Source organism: Pelecanus crispus, chromosome 1, assembly GCF_030463565.1.
Source record: "Pelecanus crispus isolate bPelCri1 chromosome 1, bPelCri1.pri, whole genome shotgun sequence".
Lineage (NCBI taxonomy): Eukaryota > Metazoa > Chordata > Aves > Pelecaniformes > Pelecanidae > Pelecanus > Pelecanus crispus.
The window spans coordinates 198419635-198433386 of NC_134643.1; the positions used below are offsets into that span (position 1 = coordinate 198419635).

Below are 13752 nucleotides of genomic sequence, written 5' to 3' on the forward strand. Positions count from 1 at the left end.
TGATTTCCAAAGTATGCCTTTGGTGGGTTAGACAAACCAGTACCAGTCTGAGAGTACAGCACTCTTCATAACCTTATGATGACTCCCAAGCCCTAGGAAGTCTGGTTCTAAACTTAAATTTTTCCTATACAACCATGTCAAATATGACTTGGACATAACAAAATGAACTTGTAAACCTCAAATCAACTTGCAAACATCTGTTAAGTACACTTTACCACTGAAATCAAGCCTCTTTACCAAACGGAAAAGTTATGTTCAGATTTTAGAGACCGTATTGAGACACAGGTGCAATGAATACAGAAAGTACTATAAAGACCAGTTATTGTTCCAAATGAACAGATCCTTTGCACGTTACACAAACTACTTGCAATACAGTATGTCAAACAAATACTTTATGCTATCTATGTTATTACCTAAGTAACAGTGTAAGAAATTATTTTTATGTAATCCTCCTTTACATAAACATCAAAGCATCTTAGTTTCAATATGCATTTAACCATGATGGCTTTTCGAAAACTATATTGCACCTTTAGACAGAAGAAAAAAAACCCTGTTTGTTATATTCCAGTATCAGGTGTTTTTTTGTTTTTTTCAGGTATTCAGTCAAGAGATTTGCAGACAAAAATTACAAGCAATTAATTTGGCTCATCCTCGTTATATTGTGGCATTAGATTAATAGAAACTATGCACTCTCCCTTTAAGCGCAGTGTTCTACAGAATTCCGCATATGAAGAATCCTTTGGCTTGAAATGAATCTCAAAGCATGTTGATTAGAAAGTTAAAGGGAAAAGTTTTTAATTACTGTCAAAATCTAATTAAGAATATGAGAGAGGAACAAAGTTTGCACTTTTTTCATACAATTGTTTATTAAAATAAAGGAAAATCCAAAATTTTACAATTCATCTTAGAGCTGGAAAATGTTTATAGTCAAGCATCACTTGCAGAAGAGTTTTTCTCTATGTACTCAATTTACACCCACTCAGAAGGGCATTTTGTACTTCTGCACTATCTGACACATTATCTGAACACAGGACAGTTGTATTTGTGACAATACCCATCTAACCAAGCACTACATTGCCCATTGTTCTTTCTGTTAAACTCAGTAGGACAGAAAAAATGCAGAAAAAACAGGGTAAGATTTTGCCAGATATATTAAATCACAAAGTAGATTACCAGTTCAAGAAAAGCAGCAATTTCTCTAATTAAAATACACAACTGATAGTTTATCCCTGGCAATTTATAAACAAGAAGCATATAATCTGAATACTAACATTTCAGTGAATTCTATGCTGTTTCTCATGTAACACGCAGTGACAAAACAACATTTTTAGAAAGAACCAATATTAACTTACTGAAAAAGGAATGACATATTTGACCAGTACCTACAGATTCCCAAATTAACGCTGCAGTCCTCAGCTGATGGCACTTCATGAGAGGAGATTTAGTCTCATAAATTCTCTGAAACTGCATTTAATTTCACTTCACATCAAATGAAGTTTTAACACATAGAAACCTCTGTTCTCTCATTTGACTAGAATATTTGCAGCAATTAAATCTTAATTAATTTGGAACATTTGGCAGTTATTTACTTATTTGAGTCATAAACCCCTGAAATTTCCCTTCTATTTGAGGATAATACTTGAACCATGTGGAAACTGTTCCTCTAAACATGGAAGTAAGTTCAGAAAAAAAAAAAAAAGGAAAAAAAAAAAGAAAAACTTTTAGCAGTCAGTAGGAACAATTCCTTTGCAGCAAAATCATAACACAGTTCCCCCTTCCACAAAGTAGGCTCAACAATATCCAGTATTTTAAATATCTATTGATCGTGGCTGTCTGTTTACCCTTGTGGTATCATTAACATCTACAGAGAAATCCATCTCTCTTTCAGGAACATAACATGGAATCAGCCCGTTCTTCTACTAGTCAAGGAAGAATCAGTGCATGAGTTAATATATTTTAATAAGAAAATGAAACCTTATCTTTGTTTAAAAAAAAAAAAATCATGGGAATAATTTTTGCTAGCTTTAAAAAAGGCCAATTCATTAGTTGCATTTCAGAGTTCCAAAATAAATAGACCTTTGCTGCATGGCAATGTCACTTATTCCAAAGCTTTCAGCAGACGTTAAGAACTCCCAACTCGATCTCTGGGAATAAGTCGTAGATCTGAACCATGCTTTAGAAATACATTTCCTAAACAAACAAACAAAACAGAATGTGTTAAACCAACCAAATAAAAATGCTACCTTAAGAAGTACAAACATTTAAAGAATAATGTTAGGTCAGTGCTTAACATCTTTGTAGTAATTCCTCTAGTACACGAGAAATACGTTTTTTATGTTTACATGGAATTTCATCTTATCCCTCTTACTCTAAAGAGACCTTATTTTTTAAATAAAAATACCAGAACCAAAGTAATCTAATCAGACTTGCAAGCTACCGCCTTTCAAACTTTGCAGTTCCATACATGAATGTCTGATTTCACTTATATGCCATCATAATTTCAAGGCCAGGAAATGAAGTTTTACTTCTCCATAATTATTTTTTTTATCTTGAGGTCATTCATGCATATACTAATTTTAAATTCTTTCCTTTGTCCAGTATTTATCTGCTTCTAACTTCAGAACCTCAACTGTACTTTTCTTTTAGGAAGGCCCTCCACATATCCAAGCATAAATCAGTCTCATTTTCGCATAAAAAAATCCTGAACTTCATATTTGTTACTGTATAGTCTTAATTGTGATAATCTTTTCAAGAGGACACAGCATAAAAATTAGAAGTTTCTAATACTTAGACAGCTAGAATATTTTCTGCGTGTATTCAGGACTGTCATTCAGGTTGTTATTTTTTGCCATTAAATGTAATATTTGAAAATGAAATCACATTGCTAAAAAGTGATGCACTATTTAATTACTATATTGAACTTTTTTTTTAACTTCATACTGCCACTACATAAAACAGACTATATGCAATTCCACAATATCAAGTTTTAATAATATCTACCTATTCTTATTCATCTTTGCATTGACTTGTAAAAACAGAATAACTGTATTTCTCTTCCAAGCACCCCATTTCATGGATGTAGAGTGCTCTCATAAAAAAGATAAAGATATTTAACTTTTGTTCAAGTTATTAGCATATTGGACCAAAGCTACCCTTTTTCAAAATTTGCTTTTCTGGCACAGAGATCAGGATCGACACCATTCTACTTATTCAACATAACAAGCATTAGAAAATCAGTTCAAAAGAATGTGTTATCAGATGATGTTCTGATTTTAGAGATCTGCCCCAAGACCATATACTGAAGAGATCTATAAAACCCACTGAATGCAAATCTGTCACACCAGCAAACGAGAGAACCAAGCTCACCAATCTAGATGAAAAGTATCCATACTGCAATGGCCGTCATAAAACTTTAAAATTTTAAAATAGGCCACAGCTGCATCTCACGCAGACAGCAGTTCACCCCACCTCTCAGTCTGTTTCCATCGTTAATATCACACTGGTTTTATTAAAGTTATGGCATACTCTTTCCTGAACTATCAAGGATTTAAAATTGAAATCAATACAGGAATGCTAAGCCTAGCTTTTTCAGCTTTCATTTTCCCTGCTCCATCGAATCATGCAGGGAGAATGAGACAAAGTCACATTTGAGGAAAACTTCTATTCAGAAAGGTGGGGAAATAGTGGAACAGTACAAAACCTCTGAAATCCCCAAGGATTACTAAGGTTTTATTCTTAGATCATCTTATTTTGGGAAGTTTTTGAAGACTAAAGTAACTGCTCAATCTACAGAAACTTTAACATATACAAAAAAAAGAAAAAAAGAAGAAAAAAAAAAGTACATTTTACCTTACCAAGCTTCTGAGATACCAACTAATAAGGCTGAACATAAGAGTATATCTAAATTATGCATGTTTACTTGTAAACTGCGGAGGGATTTTGGTCTGGGTCTCGGGTTTGGTGTAGGTCATTTTTTTGGTTGGGGTTCTTTTGGGGGGAGGGTGGTGGGTTTTTTTTTTCCCCCAGTTTAAGGGCAGCATCACACAGCACTGTCAGGGCAATGGTACCTTCTATGTTTAAAAAAAAAAAAAAAAAAAATCCATGTGCAAACCATGTGCCTAATATTACATTTGCAGATAAGACTGTGATGAAAACATTTGGTGTCTAGATACTTTTGATTTATCTGATCCTTGATTATGAGATGCTGTCTTATACTACTATACTACTGAATAACCCCTCAACGTTTATAAGAACTTAGGAGAGGTAAAGCAAATCAATTGGATGCGTGAATTCAATATGCATAGCTGCAAGCATGACGAAGTACCATACAGATGTTTTCATTCAGGAGTCAAGTAGTCCTAAACACATTTACTTTACAGGATTAAGCTACAACTAATTTGAGCTACATAATACAAAATGAAAATACGCTTTTGACAAAGAGAACAGCGTAAGTATACTTTAACTTAAGCAACTGACTTTACCTGTTTTGCCTAAGTATTCTTGAGTGGTCATGTGAAGATGTGGCTTTACATGGGGGTGATGATCTAGTACCTAAGTTAATTAGTTGTAGTATATGTTTTTAATACACTCGGTCATGGGATCATGATGAGAACAGCACCAGTTGAGGAGTCTGCCTGAGGTAGTACACCTGTCAAACCATAATCCAGGTGTCCTAAGGCAAGTCCAGGAAGGACAGAAACCTCCAGTGGAGCAGAAAGCTAAATGCTCCCTTGATCTTCATTTTCAAATGCTGTTGATGCAATCACAGACCTCAGAAATGGGTCGCTACACTTAAATGGTTCCTTTTACAACTCCAAGAAATTCCCCAAACTAACATCAAGCAATTGCTCTTCTAACCATCAGATACTATTACGTGCTCTGCAAGGATTTACTTTATACTATTTATCTTACATAATTAAGTATGCTGATAATGCCTTGCTTGCTTATTCTCTCTATACATCTGAAAAAAAATGGTGTGGTATCTTCAACAACAATTGGGAGACAGGGGGCACAAATGAATGAGACCTGACAGAGACTTCATGCAAAAAAAAAAAAAAAAAAAAAAAAAAAAAAGAGAAGTGGCAAGTCTCCCTCCATCAACTGTTCATCACATGTGCAAGAAGGAATAAAATTAGATTCACAGTTTTCACTGGATGATTGTGTTCCACAAGCACTAAAGCCATTTTTATTATTTCTTAGTATCATGCCATCATTTAGGTTGGAAAAGACCTTTAAGATCATCGAGTCTAACTGTTAACCTAGCGCTGCCAAGTCCACCACTAAACCATGTCCCTAAGTGCCACATCTACACATCTTTAAAGTACCTCCAGGGATGGGGACTTAACCACTTCCCTGGGCAGCCTGTTCCAATGTTTGATAACCCTTTCAATGAAGAATTTTTTCCTAATACTCAATCCAAACCTCCCCTGGTGCAACTTGAGGCCATTTCATCTTGTCTTGTTGCTTGGGGAAGAGACCAACACCCACCTCGCTACAACCTCCTTCGAGGTAGTTGTAGAGAACGATAAGGTCACCCCTCAGCCTCCTCTTCTCTAAGCTAAACAACCCCTGTTCCCTCAGCCACTCCTCATAAGACTTGTTCTCTAGACCTTTCACCAGCTTCGTTGCTCTTCTCTGGACATGCTCCAGCACCTCGATGTCCTTCTTGTACCAAGGGGCCCACAACTGGACACAGTATTCAAGGTGTGGCCTCACCAGTGCTGAGTACAGGGGGATGATCACTTCCCTAATCCCGCTGGCTGCACGATTTCTGATGCAAGCCAGGATGCTGTTGGCCTTCTTGGCCACCTGGGCACACTGCTGGCTTGTATTTATAGTAGAAAGTTATCAACATTTCTTCCCTAACAAGATACTCCACTGTAACTCTTGTCTCAAATGGGTCAACATTAGATTACTGTAATAATTTCCAAGTTAATTTAAAAGTACAACATTCCAAGAACAAGTCCACAGAAGTTGGCTTCCAGACAACAGTTCATTATTAGTACTATTCAACATCTGTACTACGTTTCCATGTATTTCAGGAGGTGATGCAGAAGAGCTTTACACTTTCCTGTGACAGAGATAAACTCTTGTCTCATAGCAAGCCTCCACAGTTGAAATCAGAGATTTGTCACCTGGAGTCCCTTGGTGAGAACAAGAGGGCTATCGGCAAGAAGATCCTTTCTCCTTGAAAACATGCTTTCCAAAGTACCTAGCATTCCTCTTCTAAAACCAAGTAGTATTTTTTTAAACATGTATCATCAGAAGTGCTGCTAAAATAGCAAATACTACTGGACTACGTATAGTGAGGAAAAAAATATAGCTATTACTTGTTATTTCAGTAACACATAATACAGTATTACTTTTTTAAAACTGTACACTAAATAGCTAAGCACTGAAGATCAGAAGCGCCTCATTTTTTCCATAGACCTAAATAAACAAATGTTGAACAATAGTCCTGTGGATTTAACCTTTTACACACTACACTGACTGTAGTTTCCAACTACTGGGTAATGATTCTCCCATTTAAGAAATCAAAATCTAAAATATAAATCAACCCTGAGTGCTATGCATTAGTTTAAAAGAAAAATAACTGAGGTTTTTTATGCTGGGCTTCATAAATAATAACTTACCTGCTGTCTGTGCAGGGTTTATTCCTATTCCATCTAGGGGGAAAAAAAAAAAGAGAGGAAAAAAGAGGGGAAGGTGAAACAGAGGTAATACAATTTACTACAATAAACTTACAGCTCAAAAAATATAATATACCAACAAGATATAATATTACATCAGGTCTTCAGGCAGCTATTTCCTATAATCAAAACTACCCTTATCACAGGAACTAACAAGAAACATCAACATGGAAAATCCATGCTGTATGTTCGGACAAAACCAAATAAATAATATTACTGGTTTAATACCTTCATGCCATGCACAAGCAATCTAAATAATGCTGCAACGTTATTAAATTAAGTTTGCAGCCTGTAGAGGTTGTGAAAGAAAAGACACTTTTGCTTTTATCAATACCCTTTCACTGAAACAACAATACAAAAACTATTAAAAAAAAATTTATGAACCATATTCTTACCATTTGTTATAATGGCACTTGTTGCTGCGGGAACTTTGAACTAAAAGAATTAAGACATAAAGGAAATAAGACTAAAGGAAATAGGACAAAATAACATGAGACATAGTTAAAGCAGAAAATATATGGGGAATATTCAAAGCAATTATAATTTTAGCTGGTTCAGGTACAAAAAAAATTATGAGAAAAGATTCCCCTCAGATTTATAGATAAAGAAAAATAAACGTTTAAAGTCAAAGTTGATTAGACACCTCAGTACAGAATGTGAAAGCTGCAGTACTAAACAACTAATTAAATTAATTATTATTATCCATTAGATAAAATATAAGAGTTAAGCATCTGCAAAGTTAAGAAATACTAGGTCTTGCTATACTAAATAATGGAATACCTAAAACATGTATGGAAATGAGCTTCTAAGAAGCATACCTGTTATGTCTAATAGGAGTTAACCAAGAACTAGCTTGAGCTAATCTTGGTTAATTTTAACCAATTTCCTAGCTTCCTCCCTGGCTCTGTTGGGACCTCTCCAACTGCAATGCTCCAAGAGAAGAGTTCACTCCAGGATTTGCTTACAAAAGGAAGCACTAACAGCACGGCATCAGATCTGGCTCCCTCCTCAGATTTCTGACACCAGCCTAAGCAGACTTTGTACCCTCAATCACAACCATATGTCTCCATGGTACCCCAGCTCCATGCACATCATATGTGGTCAGTTTTACAACATGAAAAGCCCTACTCAGGTGGGGTTGCATTGCATACAGGCTTCAAACTATTTCAGAAGATCTGAACTAAGATGGGGAAGCCAAAAATAATTGCTTCTCAGGACTACAGGGAGCCAGGCAGGGCCAGACAGAAATCCTGCACTATCTCATGTGGTTGGACCACACAGGACAGAAAGAGTAGGGTGGGTGCAAGTCAATCAGCGCTACTTGGCTGGTCTGAGGACCAAAGGTTGCTCCTCGGGCTTCATTTACTTAGCACAATGAACAACCCTCAATGTAAAAGACTGGCGTCTCTGCAATGAGCAAGTATCAGTGAAACCCCCTCACAAAGCACTTCATCCTCCTCTCTAGATTGCATATGAAAAAGGGCAGCTAACTATGAATGTTAACATTGCGTGCTTCCCTGGAAGAACTGCAGAGCTCTCCCATCTGCTGAACAAGTCACTTCAGCCATGCCTTTCAATGGCATTCATTAGTTCTGCTTTCCTCATTTTCTGATTGCTCAACTTACGATTTCCAGGTCTGATTTGAAGAAACACTATGCATTAACAGCAACAGCTAAAGTTCACAGAAACCATGCTTGAATACAGTACTTAATAATTAATATACTGCAAAACTGGCTCTTTTTATCTCCAGACACACAAAATCCGCAGAATTTTTTTAACTTATTCTCTCTTAGCTTTTTATCCATAGCAGGTAAATCATGTCACCTCCTCATCTTGCAGGGTGACATGAAAACAGTAATTTCTGCAAAAGATAAGTTAGATTCCAGTGTCACTGTAGAAAGGCCATGAGGAAAGTAACAATTTGTCTTCAGAGCAAGATTTGAATAATGAAGTTGATAGAACAGAAGCTACATATTTAACAGTAAGAATGTAAAAAACAATATGCCATCTCATAGTAACTAATGTATACATATCACATGCTGAAGAAAGCAAGCCTTAATTCTCAAGTTCAGTAACTTTGGGAATCCTGACTTAGCAGTCTAAGGAGAAACCTTTTAATGGGTTTGGTTTTTATGGTTTTTTTTTTTTTTTTACATAATAGGAGAAAATGAATTTATAATGTATGAACAGTGGGATTAATGTCAATCATATTAAGTCCTGCCTTCTAGAGTAAGTCCACCTCCAATTCAAAAAGTAAAGGAATAAAGTACAAAAAAATCCTGAACGAGCAGGACATATATGCTCAAATTAATACTTAAGTTATTTTTCAACAAGCAGGTTTCCATTGTAACTAAGTGATATCATGGATCTTTCATCCTAAATCATCTGAAAAGACCCAAAAATGTAACTTCTAGAATGTTAAGTGCCTCTTCTCATTTCTTCTCTGTCTCTTGCATCTCTCAATGCATGAAAAGGATGGATCACTCACAGAAGCATGGACATCTCTACTCTTTTTCAGTAGGAGAATCTATCTGATGCTGATACACTAGGTGCACATGAGAATTGTGTGGCAACCAGTCAGTGAAGCACTAGTTACGGTCCTCTTATTGCTTCATATTGTACTGTGTTAGAAGAGAATAACCACTTTGTTATCTTAACCCAAAATACTGGGCCAAACAGCAACAGTTGTCAGCTATACACTCAGCACATGAAAATCATCACAAGTGTAATACAGAAAGGGAAACTACTGGTGGGAATAATTACATATAATTTGGTGCAATATGGTTCACTACTTAAATCAAAAATCCTTCTTGTGGCTGCTAAGCTTATGTTTCCCATGCTGAAAATATACAAGCGTTCTGTGATACAAAGTCAAATGGATACTCAAGTAGCAAAGAAGTTCTGTATTCAGTAGATAATCCCTGGCTTGCTAATTGAAACCAAATTGGGTAACATCCAGTCCCAAACTCACACACTTTAAAGAGATTGTTTGCTTTAAAAACCTTATAAATTGATAACTGAGGCTGCCACATTTTCTCCAGTGCCAGGAAATACATTTGTCAATATCTACAGTCAAACTATAAGGAAAAGATGACAATCATATACCAACAATTATATCCCTTTCTCACTTTTTACAATGATGACAAAAATCCCCTACAGTAATAAGCTCATCTCCTTTTTGTGCAATGAGTAGCACTTAAGTGCGTTAAACCATAGTATTTTAGCACCAATCTATCAAGAGTAACATTAGAACAGTAAAAATAATAGTTTCAAAAATATACATGTTCATGAAAGAATAAAATTTAACTTTATATAATGGAAATGGATGACTCTCTTAGTAATAATTCCACAAATGTATGGAAGTTTTGTTGTAAGTACTGCAAATGTACACCTGAGATATGTACCAAATAGCTCTAACAGCTGAATGAAAAAACCCAATAGACACCACATATTGTGAATGAGAACATTAACACTGTCACAATAAACTGTGACAATTGTGGAAAGAACTATAAATAGATAAAAACTGAAGAGAGTACTGTTTCCAATACTCTACATTTCAATTTCCATTTTTTATGTATAATCTGTAAGAGAAACAGAGAAAATAAAAAATAAGGAGTTAAATTTGCATTATCCAAATTATCACTGCCAAATGTATATATTGGGAAGGACCGAGACTGATACAAATGATTGAGACTTCCTGATTCCTCCCCATTTAACAATCCAGTTTTCTTTCCCTTCCAGCTCTGCCAATCGTGAACTGTGTACAATGAACTTTCACGTTATGTGACATGCTAGAAACGACAGAAAAAGATCTGTTATGTATTTCAGTTATTTCCAAGAAAAAAAAAAAAAAAAAAAAGAAACACATCTTGTTTTGTGCAATGAAAGTAATTCAGAAAACTGTAATCTTTGACAAAGCACTGCAACTGAAACTTGGTATGTAAGACAACCTTTCAACATCATGGCTACAGTTCTACTGTTCCAGGGGAATTCTGGTTATGATATGGCCAAACCTTAAGACTCAAAAAAATGACTCAGTAGAAACTTGCTAAACAGCCAAAACTTAAATCCTTCTCTGTACCAAGAGCTTTAATCACTGAGGAGATAATGCACTTCCCCTGGAGACCAACTAACATCTTTGTCCAAAATCCAGGGCTACAGTTGGATTTTTCCTTATATGTTTCACAGAAGGTACTGTGAAACTGGTATCTGAATCACAATACACAGCCTCAGTTAATGCTAAGCTATGCAGTTCAAGGAACAAAACCCATTTATTTAAGAAAAAAATTCTCTCTCAATCTTTTCAATGCTAGTTCACAAAGGATCAAAGGAGCTTCATTCCTGGGGAAGAGTCTTAACAGTCTTTTTCGCTCTCTGTTTAAAAAGCATTTAGTTCTGCCTGATCTCATAGAGATGTAAAAACCTTCAGTAACACATCAGCAATGACAACTAAAACCAGTGCCATATTCTGAAAAATCAATCATATGTTCATGCTATTAATTTTTATTTAACACTGACACAGGCTAATACAAAAGTGCTTTAAACTGGTTTTGGGGGGGAATTAATAAAGTGTTCCTTGTGTTTTCTATTTTCTTTAAAAGAAAATGTTTAGTGTATAGGCATTTAATGGAATTACTCTATAGATCATTATCACCACTGGGCTCTTTTACATTCCATCACACATTTTCAATCTTTCTTGTGACCCTCCAAAACACGGCTATAATTACTCTATAAAACTGTGCTGATCTAGAGTGGTCTGAGGTCAAACAGCAAAACTCCCATGGATGCTCAAAATATTCACATCAACTACAAGAACAGTTTGCTAAATGTGAATATTTAAGTAATTAGTTCTTCTCTAAATCCACTTGACAGAGGACCCTATCACTGACCAAACAGGTTTGAAGGCAACCCTCCCACCAGAAATGGCCGCTCACTCCTGGTGTCTCCAACTACTCAGTCCCCCTCCAATCTTTCCTGGTCCCTCATACTAGTCTACCAGACTTTTCAGTCTAGGTGTCTATGTGTGGGCACAGCTGCATTAGTTCAGATTAAAAATAATTGGGGAAAAAAAGCAGTAAAAAAAAGCAATCAAATCAGCAAATACCTTTAACAGCATTTATTATTCTGTATATTGGTCTGTTCAAGCAAAGTTACAACAAACACACAATCCTCAATCTCCCCCCACAAGCTGTGTTTCCACCAAAAACTTCTGTCACATAGCAGTATAACACTAACAACATAAGGAGACTCAAGACATGTAGTCCATTACCTCTCCTAACTATTTATTTTATTACAATTCCAATGCTTGAACAAATGAAATTTTCAATAAGCCAAAATTTCCCAAGTTTTCCTAAAAAGACAGAAGGGTAATTGCAAGAACAGACTCTCAGCTGAATCTGTTTGCTGACTAGATGAAAAACGCCATCATGCTTCTGAGCACTTTATTTTACTGTTTACACCCAGATGAACATCTCTTAATCTTTGTACACTTAATCTGAAACAAACAGGATGCATTTTTTCAAATACATTATATAGGCAATTTAGGCACCTACTGGTTTTGGATTCCACATGAAAGATCAAACACCCAGAAGCCAAAGAACACGTTATCCTAGTTTTATTCAGTTAAGTCTGTTTTTTTAATCTAGCCCTAATCATACGCCTAATCTTAATACCTTCTGCAATCTAAATTAGGTATCTTCCAACATCAGCGATTACTGGAACTGAATGTGAGAAGAGTTTAAGAAATTCCTGAATAATTCTAAAGAATTTTCTGGATATTCTACATAAACAGTTTAAAATAGTAAATATTCAACAGCAGTGTCTTTTAATTATGTTAACTGTCACAAATTTTTACGTTATTGATATAAAGTGATTTAATTTAATTGCAAAGAACAACAGGCAGTGTGTCAATACCTGCTGTTGATGTGCAAGTTGTGCAAGAATTGCCAAGTTTAGGATCTGAATGTTTTGGCAGGCCCCCATTGACACCAGTAAAGCTTGTGTCCACATGTATGTAACAAGGGCATTCTTTGTGCTGAATTAACCACTGTATTTTACAATTAAAAAGCTTTTGCTTTTGGGAATGTTCAGAAAGTTAGAAAACAACGTCATCGCTTTCTACTTACTTCTTCTGCTGCAAACTTCAAGACAGCTGTGAAAGGCGTACTTTCAGGCACACTTAACCTGAAATTACAATGTAAGTAAATACGTGACCGGCTAAGACAAACTGAAAAGCAATTTCATTTGCTATTAAACTACTAATTAAAGCTTCACTTTCACCAGTGATAAGACTCTTGCCAAAGATGTGCATGGACTATTTAGGGCCTCGATCAAAGCCTAAAAAGGCAGGCAACGGCAGCAGAACGAAGTAGAGAAGCCCCGACAGGTGAATTAACAACAGACAACCGCCTCTCCTTTCACGTGGAGGAAGGAAAACGCCTTTTCCACTCGTGCGAAAGGCCTGCCAAAACGACCATTAAGAGCCCCGCGGCTCAGGAGGGCGTATGTTTGCGCTGCCGCCGGTTTTCACGGCCTCCTCGCCTCACGCAGCCCGGCCCGCCGCGCCACTCACACTTTGTAGGGCAGCCGCGGGTCCGAGGTGAGCGTCACTTTAAAGGTAACCTTCGACCTGGGGAGAGCGAGGAGAAAGCACCGGGTTAGGGCTGGGGGAGGCCGGGGGGGAGGCCGCCCGCGGGGCTGGGGCCGCCCGCCCGCTCACTCACTCACATGATGCTCCCGAGCGCCGCCGCCGCTCCCCACCGACACGTCGACCGCCGCCCGAGGGGGCCTGCGGCGCCGCTTCCGCCTCCTGAGCTGCCCGCGGCGCGCCTGACCGCAAAGGAAAACTACAGCTGCCCTGCGGACCGCCACGGGGCAGCGAGCGGGGGCGATATGCCTCGGCGCCCGGACTGGCGCGGGGAGCGGGGAGGCTGAGGGGTGGGCGAGGTGCGCCGGAGAACGGCGGTGAGGATTTCCAATGAGGCAGTGGCTCTGGCTGCTCCGCGCAGGAGGAAGGACCTCGGTGCTGGGACCCCCGCGTTTCCGTAGGCGGTGTGGAGCGACG

General features: G+C 37.4%; 1 protein-coding gene across 1 annotated transcript; it reads right to left on the minus strand.

The window, feature by feature from the left end:
• Positions 1–849: 849 nt before the first annotated feature.
• On the minus strand, positions 850–13434 carry UFM1 (ubiquitin fold modifier 1). The gene is made up of 6 exons (XM_075718015.1): positions 13416–13434; positions 13261–13317; positions 12815–12872; positions 7085–7124; positions 6633–6665; positions 850–2190 (listed from the first exon to the last, which is right to left on the minus strand). Coding segments are annotated over exons 1-6 (258 nt in total). The 5' UTR covers positions 13418–13434; the 3' UTR covers positions 850–2122.
• Between the last annotated feature and the right edge of the window lie 318 nt (positions 13435–13752).